Source organism: Aspergillus pseudonomiae (assembly GCF_009193645.1).
Source record: "Aspergillus pseudonomiae strain CBS 119388 unplaced genomic scaffold BDV37scaffold_25, whole genome shotgun sequence".
NCBI classification, from domain to species: Eukaryota; Fungi; Ascomycota; class Eurotiomycetes; order Eurotiales; family Aspergillaceae; genus Aspergillus; species Aspergillus pseudonomiae.
Window position 1 is genome coordinate 162,298 of NW_022476017.1, and position 19,936 is coordinate 182,233.

Genomic DNA, 19,936 nt, shown 5'->3' on the forward strand with positions numbered 1-19,936 from the left:
TTCGGACACGGGGAAATATGATATGACTACTATCAAATGACGATTGCTATTCATCTGACCCCCGCGAAAATACTCTACAGCGTCCGATCGCAGGTATATCTTGGGTGGGAGGGCTCATTGATTTCAAGGCCAACAGTTAAACTTGCGTCCTCCAGCGAAAGAAGCTCTAGCCATATCGATGGCATCCCAATCAATCGTCCTCATCTCTGGTACGGCCTTCCCGCTCTACTATAACATCGGCGTGGTTACATGAACATAGCTTACCATCACTGAACTCCAGGTGCAAATCGGGGTCTCGGCTACGAAACAGCCAAAAACCTGCTTCTGTCTGGCAACTACCACATTATCATCGGTAGTCGAGACCGCTCGAAGGGCGAAGCAGCCGCCGGTTCTCTCCGCGCTCTGTCCGGCATCCATGGCACCGTATCAACAATCCAGCTAGACGTGACGGACGATCAGTCTGTCGATAATGCAAGGGTACATATTGAATCGGACTTCGGTCGTCTGGACGTGCTCGTGAATAACGCAGGCATTTACCTCCTCAACCGGGAAGCTGTCCGCGATACCCTGCGGCTGACTCTTGAGACCAATGTCACCGGTGCAGCGAGTCTGACGGAAGCGCTTCTTCCTCTGCTTTTAAAGTCTGCGCGCCCCCGGTTGGTCTTTGTGAGCTCTTCCAATGGGTCAATGACATATAATCTCGATCTGAACTCACCGCATGGCGGCACTCATGCCACGGAGCATCGCGTGGCCAAAGCTGCACTCAATATGCTATTGGTGCAGTACCATATGAAGCTGAAAAGCGTTCGAGTCCTAGGTGCGGATCCGGGATTCTGCGCAACTGATGTCATTGGAGATGCGGACGCGTTGCGCAGAATGGGCGCGACGGAGCCGGAGGTTGGGGCGCAGATTATCTCCTCAGTCGTGAAGGGAGAGAAGGATGATCAGCCAGGCAGAGTTCATGGCCCTCACGGTGTAGTACCTTGGTAGTGGAGGATTGAAACTATAACAGTAGACTGGGATGATTCAAATGTTACCGCTGCAGCATTTCCCTCGACGATTGAAGATATATAGTCAATAAGTACAGACAGATAATACATGCGATCTATCCAAAGATTTTTCTAGGCCACAGTAAAGCCCACTTTACCCACCTTAGTTAGTAGTATACATGTATGATACAGCACTGCTTTCACAGATTGAACCATTGATTGAAAACGTCTCCCGGATCCACTCGCGCCTTGATAGCCCTGAGCCGGTCCACATTCGCACCAAAGATGGTAGTCAAATCCTCATCACCATGAGCGAAGTTGATGTATCTGTATAATTCAATCAGTCTAAGATTGGGAGAAAGACAAAGAAAAGGAACGTACGTAGCCGGGGAGTCAAGCTCATCAGTAGAGCGCCACAGGTCACGAATCTTGGAACCGAAAGCTTCGGCGCCCGAACGAAGGCTGGTATCATAGTACCATGGGATAACAACGGCATTAAAGTTGACATTGTTTCTTAATGCAAAGGTAGTAGATGATTCCGGTATAGAGCGAGCTTTCTTCAGAGAATACGCTTCCATGAGAATCAGGCTGCCGCCGGTGCCGTTCTGCACAATATACGAGGCATACTCGTCCCAAACCTCTTTCCAGGTGCTGGGGTTCATCCGAGCAAGACCGACAGTATATGCCGGCTTATACCCACCCTTAGTGCAGAAGCCCGCCGCCGCATCATTCCAGTGCGGGTATTGAAGTTCGATCGTAGTGTCCTCCGCCGGGCCAAGGTCCAGGAAGGTTGCGAATGCAGCTCTTCCTTCCGCCTCAGTTCCGTAGTAGAATGGTGTGATGACGAGCATAGGCGTGTAGTCCGGAGAGCCACTGTTCAGGTAATACAGAAAAAGATTCATTTTCGGCTCTAAGGTGATCTTGTCGATGGCCTCCACCACAGCTTCGACCTTATCTGCCGTGTAGATTAGTTGTCCAAACCAGGCAGTTTGGCCTGAGGGCGAGACTGGGAGCGCTTTCAATTTTGCAGACGTGACAATGCCAAAGTTAGGGCCGGCACCGAGCATCGCCCACCAGAGATCCCCATCCTTGGGCGTGATGGTGTGCAAGCGACCATCTGCCATAACCACGTTGAGCAACAGGACGTTGTCGACTCCAAGTCCCATAAGGCCGATGAGGTTTCCGTATCCGCCCCCTAAAATAGCACCCAGGGCTCCCACACAGTTACAGTTACCGGTCTGAACGAGGGCACCATTCTTGGAGGCAGCCGCAATCACCTCTGAGATTTCAACTCCTCCTCCAACTGTGACTTCCGTCTTGTTATCGTTGAAATCGATCGTGTTAAGCTGTTTAATGTTGATCAGAAGTCCCTCCGCTCCTAAGTGAAATGTATCTGCCCACCCATGTCCTCCATTTTGAGCCAGAAATGGAATGCCATTGGACGTGCAGTAGTGCACCTGTTGAGTACTTGGTGTGAGAAATGGACAACCGTCACATCACAGTAGGGGGGTCAAAAAAGAAATAGAAAAGAGAAAAGGGGAGGAGAACGTACAGTTTTGGCCACATCATGTTCCGTAGCCACCGTCACCACAACTCCGGGCTTAGGGGCATCGAATTCGCTCCAACGCGGGTACGCGGTTGTGTTTGCGCCAGTAATTAAAGCTGATGGAGATAGGTGAGGTCCCAACTCGTGGGAGACACGCACAGGAGATAACCCGAGGACCTCATGGGCGAGAAGAGTCAGAAGCAGGGACACAATTAGAGTTGCCATGAGGTCGCGGGGGCCAGAATACGATGGGGTGGACAGGCGGTATGAGCACGTCAGGCCTGTAGAGGATTTTATACAGCCACCTTCTGAAAGCCACTACCCCTAAAATTAGAGGCTTTGCGATTTGCATGACGATTCGCTCAATCGCTTTCATTACTGTTAGTACCTGGCTAAAATTGCCCCTACGCTATCTTGTTCTCCACCATAGAGTACGCCAGGAGCCGTCAGACAGAGCTTCGCAGACGATCAAATCAGCCCACAGGCGGGTAATCTGAGTCTCGACTGGACCTCACCATTGACACCAGCTTGAATTCATATAGTACTAGTGGGTACTGACGCTATGTACCATGGGTCTCTGCGATCAGGGACCACGGAGTACTCCGAATCCAGTCTGAGATTGTATTTGTGGTAAAGGGTTAATGGATGATTGGCGATCTTTCCCAGAGGGGTTGGCTCACCGGAGTAATAAAAGCACTGCTACCTTTGACCTGCAGCTAATTTATAGGGGCAGGGGTCTTGCCCTAGTGCGCTACTTGGCAGCTTAGAGACTGGGACCCTGCGGCGCTGTATTGCTGCTGTCAAGGTCCGTACCGTACCGTATAGTACAAATGCTCAACCCCCCCTGGCTTGTTCGACTCCTCTTGAACGTGTGGAGGGGCGGATCACTAATGAGTGCTGCAGGTGTTGACGTTGGCTGCAGTCTTATCTCAGGACGAGATGGTGGAGTATCTTACCTTACCGACCTTGCATTTATACTCCTCCCCGCGCAACTCCGGGCCTCAGTGGGTGCCCATCTCAATTATTCACTACTATTACCACCGTCATGGCGATTGACACCTACTCGAAAACGCAGATGATTGCGTTGGGAATTACTTTCCTAATTCTTCCGTGTATCTTCGTGAATCTTCGGGTTTGGGCCAAGTGGGTTTCACGCGGTGGTGTACAATGGGATGACTACTTGATTTTTGGGGCACTGGTACGTGGATATACATGTGTATATGTTGCAATCTAACGAATTCTAGGCTTTCTCAGTCGCATGTTCTATCACACAACTCATAGGTACCTTATCTCGCGTGTCCCCAATGATGAGTCTGGCAGTGGCTCACGCTTTATCCAGGTGCCATCGATGGCCAGCTAGGACAGCATCAGACAACCGGAGCCGATGGAGAGCCACTTCTCAACGATCCTCGGTTCCTTACCTATGAAAAGGTATGTTTATATGGGGAAAGAACCGTCGCAAGGTCTGAATGGTCAGTTGATCAAGTATTCTGTTGGTTAGTGCAAGTTCGCCAGTCAATTGATGGCCGTCATTGGTTTGGGCCTGACAAAACTGTCGCTCCTCGTATTGCTTCGGGGGATCTTCTCAATTTCTCGCGTATTCAACCATGTCTCGGCGGCCCTGTTAGGTATTACGGGTGTCTGGACGATATCCTTCTTCTTCAGCAACCTCTTCACTTGTTATCCCATAACACCTCTAGTCGAGCCATTCTATGGCAACAAGTGCATCGACAGTGTTTCTATGTGGTATGCATCATGCATCACCGACGTGATCATCGACGTGTTCATCCTGGTACTGCCTTTACCTCTGGTCTTCAAGCTACGCTTGCCCATGAAGCAGAGATTGGCCGTCGCAGGCATGTTCATTATGGGCGCAGCGTATGATCCTTTTTCCTACGTCTCTACTCCATGCGACGACCATCATCCAGACTAACAAGTGGAGATCAAGTGTCATCGCAATCAGCATTACTCGCATGGCCATGTACTTCCATGTCGGAACCACCTTTATGGAGCACTACAACGATGAAACGTGTAAGTGGCCAACCCCACCTCTGAAGTGGGCGCTAACGTACGGTGATAGACTATACTTCTCCGGTCTTTTTCTGGACGAATATCGAAATCTCGCTCGCCGTCATCCTTGCCTGTCTTCCGACATTGCGTCCCCTGTGGATCGTTATCCGAGGCAGACCGGTGACCTTTGGCTCCAAATCTTACGAACCCTACAGCTCCTCGAGACAGAGCGGTCGATCCGCCCGAAATCATAAGAGGATTCCGGACACAGTCAACGAACTAGACACGATCAATCTGGTCGAGAGGTACCCTGAAGTTTGAGGAAGATGTATAGCATCTTCATGATTGTAATTTATGACATATCAAAAGAATGTTTCTTTGTTTTTCTATATTATTCGTCTTAATATATATACCTGAATGCAGATATTCCCCATACGTGTATAGCCCGAGGTAGCTACAATAGAAATCTGTCATTATATGAAAGAAGCAGAAGGAGTGATAAGCTGGCTTCTTAGCAAAAGGTGAAAACGGATCGAAATCAAGCTTGTGACGAATAGCTTCAGGAAGCTTTGTTGATAACGGAGTAAATCTCTCCTAGCATCCAGAGAGTCGCACTTAGATTGCGAAATCAAAAACCCTATTACGATGAACAAAGGGCCTTGACAGCCACCGATATGGTAAAATGAATCCCAAGGTCATGACGTGAAAGAACATGTATTCTAACAGCAATTTTAGTGTTCTAGAAAACAACCGGCCCCAGGTACAGTACGCCGTGATTAGGCGTTGGTAGGCACAGTGACGGGGCCGGTAGCAGGTAAGGAACGCCGGCCACCATCAACTACAAGCCACCATCAACTACAAGTCCGCCTGCTACCCCAAGTCCTATCCGCGGATTGATGATCACTGTTAGACAGTGGTCAAGGAAAATAAAGCTCTTCGTAACAGGTTGTTGAGATAACTATAAGGAGTTTGACCAGCTCCCAGACAGCGACGAATACTTCTAACCGCTCGCAAGCTGTTGTTTGCTCATTTTATGTTATATCCCAGTCGCCCACCAAATTGCTCACAGGCTTTTGTTGTATTTAGTTCTTTTCCGACTTTTTAACTATCTGTTCACATGCAACTATTATCATGTATATATTATTCCCAATCGAACAAGTGGTCAAAGTCACAATTAATTCCTGAGAATATAACCCCCTCCTTCTTCCTTCCTAACCAGTTATAGACATCACCTTTCCCTACCGTTCGATCTACTGAGTATAGATAGTTCTACGCCATAGCCACCCCTGCTGGACTATGCAAAGCGCTGTCGTAAATAGACAATCCTCTTAAAATACCAACCTCAGAAACATGCTCAACCACTTGAAGTCAGCCAAAAGATTCAATCCGTTATTACCTATAGACTAACCTAGTTTTAATCCTCTTTAATTACCCCGAGACGGGCCGTTGCCATTCCCACCACTGCCAACAGAGGATCTGAGAACGCCCCTACGCACCGTACCTTAAATTTTAATATACAGGCTATATGGTTTACAAAGGATTACACACCCCCACACCACCATTGACTGATATTATCCATTCGGATGTCCGGCTGGGTCCCGCCGGGCATCGTCAATCAAGTTTGAACACCCTGGAGGGCCGAGAGGGTGGATCCCAAAGCCAATGCCAGGGACGATTACTCCGGTGGTGCATGGGCCGCCAGGGACGGGAAGAATGGCAGGGGTGGACCTTGGTGATCTGCATCGATACTCTAACTATTAATTAAATTGTTCGCAGTTGTTGAGAAACGATGTTTGCATGTGCGTTTTGGTGTGATTTGGACCGCGGATGTGTATGTGACTGTGGCGGCTATTACTCGGGCGTTGTAGATTAATTCTGGTTGTTCCTGGTTAGTTGATAGGGCAAGTATCTTGTTGGTGACTGTCTTGGCTTCCTGGTGTATGAGACTACTGAGACATCGCTGGCCTTCTGCTATTTTTCTTTGTGTCCCTATATGGATTTCCACGGGTTACATTCGGAGGGAGGTTATTACTGGTTATTCTTAGCAGTCGCAGGTTTCATCGGTTATTTGCCCCATATAGGTCCTAGGTAGATAAACCGTGGGTGAAGGGTGCCCGGTGAAATAGGCAAGGGGATACTTCAGGTATACATTCCAGGAAAGGTGGTCATGGATGAAACTACTCTCTGTTTAGCTACCTCGCTGCTCAAAAGGGCGAGCACTGAGCACTCAATTGAAAAACAAAAGACAACAATATGTCCAAGAACTCTTTTTTGGCTAGCCTAAGTATATACTTCAACATATCTCTTTTCACAAAATCCACGCATTTCTAACCCCGGAAAAGCCTCAATCCGCCCTCCTCATGATCCGAGTCACTTTCTTCAGCAGCACTAGCATCCTCATCGTCACCCTCTCGTAGCATTCCACTTGCTGTCTTTCCGAGGAGAGAAGCAAAGAACTCATCTCGGGCATGGGTAGTCCATGTGCCTCGTTCCTCTGGTGCCATGAAGTTCTGTAGCTTCTCATGGACCTCAAAGCGCATCTTTCGTCCCTTCGACGCACGGGTGTCCACATCCCTCTTGACTTTGTCCTTGCGCATACCGGTCACAGGGTGAATAGAAAGACCGCGAGAAGGCAGTTGAATATGCAATGTATCGATACCGTTGGTAATAGCATCGGACGAGGACATGCGCTGCTCGACGAGATCCCGGAGAAGAGACTGGTAGAAGATGGTATCGTCGTAGATAGGCTCTTGGTCCTCATCACCAGCAGAGCTACCATTCGCTGTACGCGCGCGCTTGGCAGCACGATCAGTTTCAGATGCAATTTGCGCATCTAGAACAGCAGAAATCTTCTGTTGTCCGCTAGCAGCCGAGCCCAAGAGTTTTCCACGGCTGTTAGGAACCGTAGCGTTAGACCCGCGCACCTTGAGCGACCACTTATCAAGAATGGCTCGGCGGTGGGCAACAGAGTCGGACTCAAGATCCGCCATGCGCTTCCACAATGAAGCAGTAGATGTACTTGGGGAGACAGCGGAAGGTCGCTTCCTCTTCTTCGATTCGTCATGAGTCTGTGCGTCTGCGAGGGCAAGGCGCAGGTCTTCGAGAGTGGACCAGAGAGCTAAAGCGGCGGACTCGGCTGACTTGATAGCTTCACCATCGAGATCCTCCTCTTCTTTAGCTGCGACGGACAGCTGGTTGATCGCGGTAAGACCCTTCTGCAACTTGATGCGGGTGTTCAAGAGCGCATCGAAAGCGGTACGTTGCTGCTTAACTGCCTTTCCTTTAACTGCATCGGCTTTAGCAGCTTGTGATATGGTGGCCGTGATGGTCTTCTGATCAGAAGCCATCAGCCTACGCAGCTCTTCCCGATCATCTGATTTCGCGGGTTTTGCGAACTTCACACGACGAGCGGAAGATTCATCCTCCTCATCGTCATCCTCCTCGTCATCTTCGTCCTCGTCTTCGTCCTCGTCGGAGGGGATCTCGTCGTCCATGTCATCCTCGTCGAAATCTTCCGAATCCTCGTCGCTCCCAATGTCCTCGGAATCATCCGATCTCATGTCATCGACAATCCGTGCGCCATGGCCCTTCTTCTGAGCTGCTTTCGATTTTTGCGGCCGCTCCTCATCGCTTTCTTCCGACATATCTTCGTCCTCGTCGCTTCCTAGCTCAAGATCGTCCTCATCCTCGTCATCGCTACCCTCCTCCTCATCGCTAGACCGTGCCTTGAACGGATCGTCATCGCTATCAGCATCTAGTGCATCTCTGCTAACCCGTGCACCGGCATATTGTTTCCCTAGGTCAACCGGGTCCTGTTTCCGAAGCTTTGCCTTGCTATATCCAGTTAGCACTAGCAACACAGAGACAGATATACACCCAAACTCACCCAACAGCCTGATAATGTTCCCTCCCAGCACTCGAATCGGCCGCGCGACCACCTTCATCCTCACTATCAGAGCCACCGCGCTCCAAATCCTCCGGATCGAAATCTGTCGCAAGAAGAAAAACGGTTAGCGTCGCAATGCCACAGAACACAGTACCAGAAGTCACCCACCTTTCGGGGTCGGATCCTCCAATTCAGCAATTTGCTCCGCCAAAGACTTGGGACCCATTTTGAATATACCTGCGTGTGCCGGTATAAATATTGTTTGCGGATAATTTTTTTTAAGCAACTTTTATTTTTCTGCCGTAGAAAAGTTAGCAGGCGGTCACGGATTAACATCCCCGAATAGCTTGCGGAGCTCTCTTACCGGGCAGGTTACTCCGGCGGTGGGGGTTTATTCCCGGCAATATGAATGACATCGGTGTGCGTTTATTGGCAGAACGAAAGTTGACTTCATTTTGCGATCGACCTTGGAAGGTTTAAAATGATGCATTCAGCCATGTTGCGGAAGAGGCTCTTCTCAACCTTTCGTCCCTTGCAGCATGATAACCCGCTGGTATATTTATGCATCCTAGATCCATTCGGGTTAGATACTAATGACTTGTTGTACAGGGCCTTCCTCGCTCCGGCACGCCGCCCTCGTTCCCTCGTCGCCGCGGATTACCGGAGAAGCGCAAGATTCGCGATGTGAAAAAGATCATCGCAGTTTCATCTGCCAAGGGTGGAGTTGGGAAATCTACGATTGCCGGTGCGTTATATACATACCCATTGGACCTGTACTCCATTCAATATAGGTCATCTCATGGCCTACCACCTCTTGATATATCGGAAGTATATATGGACCCAACACACTAATTCAGTCACAACGCGACAGTAAACCTAGCACTCTCGTTCGCACGGCGCGGAATCAGAACAGGAATCCTCGACACCGACATCTTCGGCCCATCCATACCAACACTGCTCAACCTCTCAGGCGAGCCCCGACTAGACGAAAGTGCGCATCGCATTCCCAAACCAACAAAAGCCATACTGACAATCCACCTGAAACACAGATAACTGTCTCCTCCCATTAACAAACTACGGCCTCAAATCAATGTCAATGGGCTACCTCCTCCCGCAACCGACACCTTCCCCCGAAGACCCCTCCACAATCCCCATGGACACAACCCCCATCTCCTGGCGCGGGTTAATGGTCACGAAAGCAATGCATCAGCTCCTCCACTCCGTCTCCTGGGGTCCTCTCGACGTCCTCTTCCTCGATCTTCCCCCCGGTACGGGCGACGTGCAATTAACGATTGGCCAGGAGATCATCGTTGACGGCGCGGTGATCGTGTCCACGCCGCAGGATATTGCTCTACGAGATGCGGTGAGGGGATACGGGATGTTTCAGAAGATGGATATCCCTGTTCTGGGCATGGTGAGGAATATGGCGTTCTTCGCGTGTCCGCAGTGCGGGCATCAGACGAAGATCTTTTCGCATGGTGATAAGTCTGATGCATCGGAGCATTCTCACCAAGCAGAGGACTGGGGTGTTGTGGCCGAATGCAAGAGGTTAGGGGTGGAGTTCCTGGGAGATATTCCGCTTGATGCAAGGGTCTGCGAGGATGCCGATCGGGGCATGCCGACGGTTGTTGCGGAGGAGAGTCAGGACCGGAGCGTGAGAAGAAAGGCCTTCCTAGATGTTGCGGAGAAGGTCGCAGGGAAGGTTGGGATTGAATGGTGATTGGGATACTTAAAATCCTTGGGGTGGTCGAGGCTTTGTACTATATTAAGAATCTATATACCCGGCTCAGGCCTTGATGGATGTGGGTGTTCAACATGCGCAAGGACTGTATTGTAGCTATCTCAGAAAACAATATATCATATATAACACAAGGATAAAGGGGCTCGGAACCAGGGTATTGGGAAACGGATGTATGAATAGAAAGAGTATATTCCAAGGGCCAACCAGACTCCCAAATATATGAAAACAAAAGCCACGGGCGTTTGTATAAAAGGTATAATCGTTTACATCACCTTGGCAATAAGTGTATCTTGAAGGGTCAAATGAATCAACATAATAACCAAAACAGGCATAATCGAATCATATATGTCCAGAGGTCCTATATGCAAAGCTTCGTTTTGCTGTTTTCTTTATGTATCTCTAGCCACAGGGTGCTCCTGCGCAGTTTTATAAAACTCTCGGTCAGCCATTCCCGGGCGAGAAACGGGGCGAGAAGCGGTGCGAGAGAGGTCTCCTTCCGTCGTCCTCCCACCAAGAGAAGCGGTGTCAAGGTCACCCGAGTCGCGCGGTATAGAGTGGAAATCAATAGAGTGATAGGTCGAGTCGCCATCATTGATCAGGCCCACGACTCCGACCGAATTCCGTACTGCTCGAGTACTAGCGGCATCGACGCCGGCGTTGGTAACGGCGAGTGATCTGTCTCCCAGAGTACTGGTATCATCTGCAATGTCAGATGTGATGCCGCTTCGAATTGTACCTGACCCGGCTTGGGACACCGGTCGTTGCTTTCGGGCCATGGATAGGTCCGAAGGCGATGTTATAGTTCCTCGTGCGTGGAAAAGTGCTTGCGTGCTCGCATTTTCCTCCGTAAACTTCTTCTCATCATATGGGGGCAGGAGTATCATAGGGCCCGAACTCTTATCGATAAGCCTGTGCGAGACATCTTCCTCTGTCCGGGTTGCTGAGCTCTTTGTCCCATCTGATGTATCCTGAATATGTTCATTAGTATCGACAGTAATGTCCATCTGGTAGGCATGACTAACCTGTTCTTTATACGGAGAAGCACCTTTATCAACCTCCGTTGCTTTCATGCAAGCTCCGGCACGTCCAGCCTCCACGCTGGTTTTCTTGGATTGTCCCTCTTTCTCCTTCTTGTGCTCCCGTTGGATACTCTTCTCGTCATGCCTGCTGGCCCAATTGCTCCACATGGTCATAGGGTAGCTCTTCCGGTCACCTCGAGATGGCATGACTCCAGGAGCGGACCTTCTCGCCGCCAGTGAACTTGGAGGGGGCACCTCACCCACAAAATCTTGTTGGAAGCACTGAGCCAACTCTTTGACCCGTTGGCGCTGGACATGAAGCTTGTCCTTGGCGTACTTTACATCCCATTCATTTTTTTCCGCAAGCCAATTCTTGACCAGTTCAGGATTGATGGCCCCAACTTGTGAGCTTGGGATTTGAAGGACAGGACATGAAGCTTGGGGTTCTAAATGATATATATGACCTCTTTTGTCGACCCTTTGACGAATCATGCGCTCTTTGAATGGAGGTAGCCGATCGCCAGCCTTCCCGACAGATGCCACGGACTGCTTCGAACTCTTTGCTGGGGGCCCATTGGCGGGTGTGTCTGGGTCTTCCGAGCTATCAGACGATATGGGTGAGATGTCAATGTCGTCCACAATATCAATCTCTGTTTCTTGAGCACATGCGAGAGCCCATGCTCCGAACTGTGCAATTGAGCGAAACATATATTTCGCCGGGCGAGTGAAGCTCAAAGTAGTCGGAACATGACAAAGATCATCCCAAACTTGAAGTTGAACGTGGGTCCCGGGGTATTTGTGTAGCGTTTCACGCTCGGGGTCGTACTCGTCCAGGAAAGCATCGCTGGGTGGGTAAGCAGTCGGATTTGCTGCTTTATGAGCAACGTAGAACTGCTCATCTCGTAGCTTTTCTCCACCACCGCTTAGAATCTGCAAGGGAGGTAGACCTCCCAGGGACGGTTGTAGAACAGGAGAAACGAGTGGGTGAAATATGAGTTGGTTGGTCGTATACATCTGGATTTGGTCCTTGATTTCAACGGTCTTACCATCAATGAGAACCCTAGGGTTACCAGGCTCATCCGTTGCATTCATAGATTCTTTGACAGATGGGCTCTCGTGAATCGAATAACCCTTGACAGCTGTCTCCTGAGCCTCACTGCCGTTGGGTGGTATGGCCTCTTTCGTGCCATTTTCGGTAGCAGGCTGTTTCCCGAGGCCTCTCTTGATGGCATCTATTTCATCCGAGTTTGGTGGCGGCCAGGCGGCAGAAGGCTTATGCTTGAAACCGTATGGCGGTATGTAGTCACCGGGGTTATCCTTCACTATACTAGGAAAAGAATGGGTGAGATCAACCCAGGGTGAAATCAAGATCGCTCCTGCAGGCAAAGGCAGGCCTTGATCACGAAGAATACATAGCAGCCTTCTTCAAGGTTAGCTATGCAAGCTTTTTTCCGTGTGCGCTCAACTTACGCGAGCGCCATTCCTCCGCCGGCAGAGTCTCCAGCAAATATGATCTCTTCGGGCTTGTGTTCCTTCAGAAGGAAAAGATAGGCAGCCAAGCAATCATGCAGAGCGCAAGGAAATGGGAACTGTGGAGCTAGACGATATGCCGCTGCAACAAATGTACTTAGCGCTCTTCCAATAAACAGATCTCCAAGATGGAATCATTAAACTCACTAGACTGGGATTAGCATAATCGCAACAGAACTAGAATAGCCAGAACCTACCGTGCAAACACTCGTCCCTTAAGCTTCCTGGCATGACGCTGCATCTGGTACCGATGCGTTTCTAAACTTCCAAAATAATACGCTCCACCGTGTACGTAGAACATAATACGTTTCTGGCTCGGATGGGTTCCGTGAATCTTTCTGGCCTGCGTTCTTTCATTGTAATCATTTCTCATTTCGACCCACTCGCCTTTTAATTCATCTACTGGTCCGCGCCATTGCCACCACTCTTTCCCTCCAACCTGGGATAACCCCTTGGGGCCCAATTGGTCGATCAGGGCCGTTGCCGCAGATGACAAATATTGAGTGGGTATGGTAACCGTCTCTGTCCTCACCCAGTGAGGACTGGGGACTTTCTGGCTCGTGAAGGATTGAAGGTCCTCGACGGAGTGCTTGGCCGAGAAAGCGAGGAACTCGCGGAATATGTGAATACCTTCATCGTATCCGATATGAATGCTTGGTTTATGATGGAGTGATTTACGGTGCAAATACTAGAAAGAAAGACATTGTTAGCTGGTTCATCCCTAGCGAGGAAAGAAGACGAGCTCGAATGAAGCCCAGTGTAGATGACGACCCACATGAGAGATGAATGTCGAGATCACAGCAGGGGTGAGGGCCACACCGAGTGCGACCGTGTTCAAGGGCATCCTGCACTGGTGGTGGTTTTTCTATGGAATGTATAGTGGTGGAAACAAAGCATAGTCCATGAGAAAAACCGGATGGGTTCTAGAATTGAACCAGCGATAGCGTAATAATAATAAATAGCGCCCAACACTGCCACTGGGTGCTAGTATGTGGCAGGTAAGGGGGATTGAACGGGCAACGATGTGATCCGAGGATAATGGGTTCGGCTAGGTACGAACTGGACCCAGAGTAGCACTCAAACAGCAAAGTCCCAAGAACGATTGATTGGGCATTGGCAATGAGCAACTGAGAATTGCAACTTCGGACTGGAAAGACTGCAGGGGGAGAAGCATCTCATTGATCAATCCAAGGGCATGATGTCATGGGACACGCTATCCCCCTTTTGGCCGATGTGTTGTTATCCACGGTTTTGCAAGTGGAGACTGCAAGAGGCAATCTTTCTGGCGCTCCCAATCTCTTAACTCGTCTTGGCAAATTGCGACTATCTGTACGTTGTTTGTCGATCTTACGCTGGAGGGAGGCTGGAACGGTCGCTTTGCAAGCAGCGATACTCCTTGTTATCGCTGACAGCGTGTCAAGCGTCTCCTGTAAGCTTATCATCGAGCACCACATTCATATCTTGTGAGCTTCGCCGCTCATATGTGCTTGAAGCTTATCCAATGGATATTATATGGTATCTCGAGTCGCACGTATTGATTTCTTGTGCAACAACCGTATAGTGGAAGCGGCCACATGGGACTAGGAGAGCGGACCGCGGGATATTCGCATTTGCTACCCGGATCCCGTATCCTAGGTAGTACTCGGGTCTTGAAGCACTAAACACTGGCTGTTTGCCAATATATACTAGCAAGTGAGGTGTGTTTCGTCTCGTCATCCTTCATAAGGGACTAGCGGGAAGAATGCTATTTGGTACAATTTTGTTGGCGGGGAACCGTCACTGCCAAAGTGAGTTATAAACTCTAAACTTATGCATGCGTACTAAGGAGCTTATTCATCTCCGATCCTTGCAAGACTTAAAATGCGATAGTAGATAGCAAAAGCCCCGCTTTGCAACAATATAACAAAGAATCATTAATTGCTTCGGAGACCGGCGCAGTGGTCATCCTTTCGCATCTTATTAGGATAGGACCATCAAAATTGCGACAACCCCTCGGTCATGCGTATGATCTCCTCTTTTTGATTGCACACCGAAGTCATTGTGACTGCAGGAGCTTTTATTGGGAGCTCCTGGAAAAGAACAGTTAGTCAGTCCTAATAGTATAACTAATTAGTGGTTATTTAGTATAATATCCCTTCCGGTCGGTGCAAGGAAGTGCGTGTTGTTCTCGATAACACTTATGAATCCAACGATGCCGGTAGAGTGTTGGAGAAACTCCTTGCAGGAAGATCCGATGCTTTAATGGTTGCTATTAATGTCTCCGAGCATCTTTGGAATACTGTGTTTTAGGATTCATATTCACCGAGTTGGTCCCATATCACGACAGACTATGTACAGGAGAATAGAAAAAAGTGCTCAGATGTAGAAATGACAGCCGCAGCAACGATACAATTCGCATTGACTTGCTTTCGGTGTGGGGTTGCCATACTTTAAGTCCGCTTCAGGAAAGTCAATGCTCCAAGGGCGATTCCATCAATTGCAGTACCAAGAGTCGGTTGGATCACTGGAGCAAAGAACGGGGAGTGATTGTTAGGTAGCCGATCAGTGGTACCCTGCTCCACGGCATCATCCCACGTCTTAGGGTCGACTCCACCATACGTCCACATGACATACGGTGCTCCGACCGCCGTCGCAAGAAGAGAGAAGTCTTCACTTGCAGTGGCTGGTTCCGATTCAACCAGGCTTTCTCCGAAATATGATCCAAATGTACTTCGAAGAGCCTTGACCGTGGCCTCGTCATTGATAGTTGCGGGAGCAGAAAGTATCTGCTTAACAAGAGGTTTCTCGTCCACACCTCCTGCTAGACATTCCGCCTCGATGATTCTCTTCACGGAGGATATAACACGCTCGCGGACCTTAGGGTCGTATGTCCGAACGTTAAGCTTCAGGTCCAGCCGATCGGGGATAATGTTCGCTACATGGCCGGCTTGGATGCTTCCAACACTAACAACAGCCAGTTCACCGGGCATCACTTCGCGGCTGACGATAGTTTGCAGGCGCGTCACAATCGTTGCACCGATAACGATGGGATCGACGCATGTCTGAGGAGCCGAGCCGTGTCCACCGCGCCCATAGATGCGCACATCGAACGAATCAGCAGCCGTGAGCAGCCGACCCGAGCGAATACTGACTGTGCCCGATTTCATTTTCATAACGTGCTGCGACAGGACAACGTCTGGCTTGGGGATCTTTTCGTACAGCCCATCTTCAATCATCCCCTTTGCGCCGGACAGTATCTCCTCGGCTGGTTGGAAAATGCAGATCAAGGTACCAGACCAGTGATTCCGAGCGGAATGTAAAAGCTCAGCACTCGCCATGAGACTCGTAACGTGTGTATCGTGGCCACAGGCATGCATTGATGGTCTTTCTACTCCGTCTTTGTCTTTGACGATTTTGTCGCTCGCGTACGGCAGACCAGTCTTTTCCTCTAGAGGTAGCGCATCCATGTCGGCTCGCAGGAGAACAGTTGGCCCATCGCCATTATGAAGGACCCCGGCAACTCCATATCCACCAATGTGTGTGTGAACCTCAAAGCCCAGCTTTTTGAGGTGATCTGCAGCGATGGCTGATGTGTTCTCTTCTTGGAAGGCGAGTTCGGGAGAGCTGTGTAACTGGCGATAGATCTCTTCAAATGGCTTCAGGTCTGGCCGATACTTCTCGATAATGGCCTTTAGGCCACATTTCTCACCTGTTAATTGCATGGTTGTGGGAGAGGATCAATTGAGGACGGAGGAAAAGAGCAGGATGAAGACGGAAGTCACATTGTGAGAGCATGTGCGGGGTTAAATGCGGACACTTCTTATTTATGAATGACATGCAGGATTGTAGATCAGGCGTACGTAGGAAGAGAAAGGCGGGGAGAAGCGTCGAGAACCGAGACGTCCCCCCAGAGTCCCCACAGCGTCGGCAACCTTGGCGATTGGCAGCTCGGCAAAGGGTCCAGTGGTGATGAACGACTCGGCAAGCTGCCAGTATCTGTTGGTGGAATAGACGAGATAAGAACAAATCTCGGGAAACACGCGACAGCCGATAGTAGATTATCAATTGCGGTTGGACAACCGGTTGCACCGGTCACATATGATCTATCGCATAAGCTCATGGTGGGTTGCATGCTATTAATCATACTAATGCCAATGCTGGTATTAGCATTCGAACTTCTGCCATACTCCAGATCGCCAGCACAAATTAGTTAGGGAGGACAAAGATCGCCCAATATTCAAATATCTATGAATAATAATTCTTTACATAGATCTTGTTTTGTTTTGGGTACTTGTACATTCTTATCATTCACCACATCATTCTTGTCATGTCACTACATGGTGTAGTTGTCTAGCAGCTAATTCCACCGGACCAATTCTACTAACGACTATTCCATCATGCATTGGCAAACTTCACCTTCCGAGCACGAGAATGGACAATATTCTCCACTACCACATAACCAGGATAGACCGATTCATTGCATGAACTAATTGTTTTATTGAACATACCCTGTTAAGGTGCAACCAGTGGGAATCACTCCGCCATTAGCCCACCTCACAAGACAGGGATTCCTAGTTTAAGGTTCGGAGGCTTTGATAGTTTGTCGGATTGTCTTTGTGAGCAATCATCAAGCCCTCATTCAGCAGGTAGAGCACTAGGGTTTGGCTAGAGTTCGGTTCAACAGATCAAAAGTTTTTTGAGTGCATACAAGGATTTTGGGTGAATATCCACCGCGATTCTCTTTGTGGTGATCGCAGTACTATTCATCGAAATCTGAGGTAGTCAGGTACCGCTTGCAGATGCATGCATTAGAGGAACGCAATTCACAAACAAAAGAGAGTTTGATCTGCATGTCTTTCGGAGTGATTAACCTTCAAATTAACTTATCGTCCAAAAGTACAAAGGCTAGACTGAAAAGTATAACTATGTAGAGTGTTTATTAACTTTGCTTTAGAAGATTTGTCCAATATAAATATTTTTCCCCTCCCTTCTCAAATTTATAACTTCTCACAATACTCTCGCATTGCCAAACATTGGAAGACTATCAATAACCAATCAAGAACATCGGTCTCGACACTATGAATCTGTTCAGTATCCTTACCGTCGCTGCCCTTCTCAGCATGACCAACGCAGTAGCTATCACCCGGGATAAGAGCTCTGCTACCCCCAAGGAGTTCAGAGTCCTCAATAGATGTCACAACATCTGTACCGGACACAATGACTGCCCAGAGAGCTGTCCCTGTGACATGCACAACATATGCGCCCCTAAATGTACGTTCAGATGTCTCGCTCTAACTATACAAACGGACCTCTGAAGCACTAACATAAATAAACCAAATAAGAGCCCCTGCACGCAACTGAAGCCTACTCCGTCAGACTTCTTTGTCAAAGCTTAAATAGTTTGGTTTCCCCAACATTTATACACAAGAGTGTGTCTGACACTGATCAAATGATAGCCTGTCCTCGAATCAGTGCTCTGTATTATCCTGATACTTCTGCTGGAAACACTGGACTAGATCCACCGAAATATCACCGATGACTCGGGTAATGCTGTCTGGTTGGCGACAGTTGCTTCTACCTGGCTTTGGCTAGAACATGCCTTAATCTTCTTTGTTACTTGGGCGGGCGGTTTGTACTGGCGTTAGTTTCTATCAAGTGGGTGGTTTATTAGGTTTACGTGGTTGTTGTTCTTGGTGATAATAGGACAGACAATTGTAGCGCATTAGGCGTTTGATAAGTTCCATGGCTTGTTTTGTTACTCGTTACGCAACTAGTCTCTAGCTGAGGCCCAACTAGATTGTGAGAGTGTCATTAAGCCCGGTGTATTTATTCCATTCCATGTAAAGCTTGCGGGAGCTTACTTAAGTTGCTGTTCATGGCACAACTATGGTAGATGCAGTGTTGACTGTTACGGAATATATCTTGGATACAAGTTCTTGCGATAGAACAGGTCGCGTCATATCACGCCCACATTACAAGGGATTGACGAGGCAATCCTTGATGAACCGCTACCACAACTAGGTAAATGTACTACAAAAGCATATTTTGCCTGAATTACAGGCTCATGCGATTAAGGCGGCCTGTCTATACAGCAGCCTAGGCTGTTGTAGCCGCATGTGGATCCTATCCGAAGTGGAGCCTGCGTGGCAAGAGTCACCCGTCCGATGTGAACCACAAAAAACTTTTCAAAGCGCACTCTTCGCAAGAGCAAAAAGCTAAGCCGAACGCGGGGGTCGAACCCGCAACCTTGAGATACCGTGAAGACTAAGAGTCTCACGCTCTACCGATTGAGCTAGCCCGGCTTCAGTTGTTGAAGCAGTGAAGTAGTTTGAATTATATCGCAGTAGAAGGTGCTGCTGGCTGTTGGTATTCTGTCTTGTGTATAGATGGAGTAGACCGTCAGTGGCCCATGCCTCTCCACCGGCTTGGAGCCGATGCCGGCTGTAGCGGTTCACCCAAGGAGTGGCAAAGGGTAAAATAGGGCGTTGGAGCCTTCAGAGAGCTAGGCCTTGCATCCAACATTGACGTTCTTAGAGGAAGATGCGATTGGTGTGATCGTGACGTACCCCTGGTCGGCCAGGCAGGTCAATGCCATTACTGGACACAGTGGTCACATTGTGACAGGCAGCAGTGCTCATCCTCAGCATTCGACCCCTCCTTCCAAGGAAGCACGGGTTACGCGCTCGTGCCGCTGGCCATCTGTGTCATAAGGCTCTCATGGCTCTCGAGATGCTAGCCAAGGCAGAATTCAATGGTGTAATTGTATGTCGCGATATATTCTATTTTGGTCAGCGCGACAAGTACTGGGGATCGTGGACCACAAAACTGTCGCCGCATAGGTGCGACCCTAGATTAATAGGGTGAAACGAACTCAACAGCCCAGACGTCATTGCGCGCGTCAAATTGAAATTCTATTTTGTAACCTTGGCCCTTTGCTGATCAGTAGAAGTGAACAAGTGCATTCATTTTAGGGAGGTTACCACTGCATGGTGAGCATCTGACATTGCGTGAGGCCCAATATGGCGCTTAGCCGGAATGGTGGGAGACGAAACGAAGCAACAATAGCCAGTGGCATCTGTGGCTGAGGCTGAGCCATATTCCAAGGTATCTGTTTGGAAGACTAAGGCTGAGCCGGCGCGACCCCTGAACAGGTCTAGCGATCCCTTATCAACCGGTGATCACATCCATCGTTCGTGTTAGGACGGTAAGTCCCAACTTATTCTTAGAACAGAAACG

The 19,936-nt window shown here is 49.1% G+C and overlaps 7 protein-coding genes and 1 non-coding gene across 8 annotated transcripts; 3 read left to right on the forward strand and 5 right to left on the reverse strand.

The window, feature by feature from the left end:
• Positions 1-18: 18 nt before the first annotated feature.
• Positions 19-1,110, forward strand: BDV37DRAFT_245857 (uncharacterized protein). Its single transcript, XM_032081692.1, has 2 exons — positions 19-209; positions 281-1,110. Exons 1-2 carry the CDS (start codon positions 179-181, stop codon positions 988-990), a joined length of 741 nt encoding a protein of 246 aa, XP_031942470.1. The 5' UTR covers positions 19-178; the 3' UTR covers positions 991-1,110.
• Positions 1,111-1,189: 79 nt separating this feature from the next.
• Positions 1,190-2,760, reverse strand: BDV37DRAFT_293306 (FAD-binding oxidoreductase; the record flags this gene model as incomplete). The annotated part of the gene is made up of 3 exons (XM_032089379.1): positions 1,190-1,316; positions 1,371-2,446; positions 2,542-2,760. 3 exons carry the CDS (start codon positions 2,758-2,760, stop codon positions 1,190-1,192), a joined length of 1,422 nt encoding a protein of 473 aa, XP_031942471.1.
• Positions 2,761-3,580: 820 nt separating this feature from the next.
• Positions 3,581-4,866, forward strand: BDV37DRAFT_282107 (uncharacterized protein; the record flags this gene model as incomplete). Its single annotated transcript, XM_032086966.1, has 6 exons — positions 3,581-3,733; positions 3,780-3,816; positions 3,875-3,966; positions 4,037-4,413; positions 4,484-4,566; positions 4,616-4,866. 6 exons carry the CDS (start codon positions 3,581-3,583, stop codon positions 4,864-4,866), a joined length of 993 nt encoding a protein of 330 aa, XP_031942472.1.
• Positions 4,867-6,823: 1,957 nt separating this feature from the next.
• Positions 6,824-8,681, reverse strand: BDV37DRAFT_245859 (AATF family protein). Its single transcript, XM_032081693.1, has 3 exons — positions 8,600-8,681; positions 8,432-8,534; positions 6,824-8,379 (listed from the first exon to the last, which is right to left on the reverse strand). The coding sequence occupies exons 1-3, from the start codon at positions 8,655-8,657 to the stop codon at positions 6,873-6,875; spliced, it is 1,668 nt and encodes a 555-aa protein (XP_031942473.1). The 5' UTR covers positions 8,658-8,681; the 3' UTR covers positions 6,824-6,872.
• A 246-nt stretch (positions 8,682-8,927) lies between these two features.
• Positions 8,928-10,151, forward strand: BDV37DRAFT_282109 (Mrp/NBP35 family ATP-binding protein; the record flags this gene model as incomplete). Its single annotated transcript, XM_032086967.1, has 4 exons — positions 8,928-8,984; positions 9,041-9,176; positions 9,303-9,422; positions 9,481-10,151. 4 exons carry the CDS (start codon positions 8,928-8,930, stop codon positions 10,149-10,151), a joined length of 984 nt encoding a protein of 327 aa, XP_031942474.1.
• Positions 10,152-10,561: 410 nt separating this feature from the next.
• On the reverse strand, positions 10,562-13,565 carry BDV37DRAFT_270884 (lipase/esterase family protein; the record flags this gene model as incomplete). The annotated part of the gene is made up of 6 exons (XM_032084632.1): positions 10,562-10,569; positions 10,684-11,140; positions 11,195-12,611; positions 12,662-12,826; positions 12,919-13,409; positions 13,497-13,565. 6 exons carry the CDS (start codon positions 13,563-13,565, stop codon positions 10,562-10,564), a joined length of 2,607 nt encoding a protein of 868 aa, XP_031942475.1.
• Positions 13,566-14,405: 840 nt separating this feature from the next.
• Positions 14,406-16,599, reverse strand: BDV37DRAFT_245877 (putative zinc metallopeptidase). The gene is made up of 2 exons (XM_032081694.1): positions 14,575-16,599; positions 14,406-14,508 (listed from the first exon to the last, which is right to left on the reverse strand). Exon 1 carries the CDS (start codon positions 16,420-16,422, stop codon positions 15,151-15,153), a length of 1,272 nt encoding a protein of 423 aa, XP_031942476.1. The 5' UTR covers positions 16,423-16,599; the 3' UTR covers positions 14,406-14,508; positions 14,575-15,150.
• A 2,319-nt stretch (positions 16,600-18,918) lies between these two features.
• Positions 18,919-19,002, reverse strand: BDV37DRAFT_t90. The gene has a single exon. It is a non-coding gene; the product is annotated as a tRNA-Lys (tRNA).
• Positions 19,003-19,936: the final 934 nt, after the last annotated feature.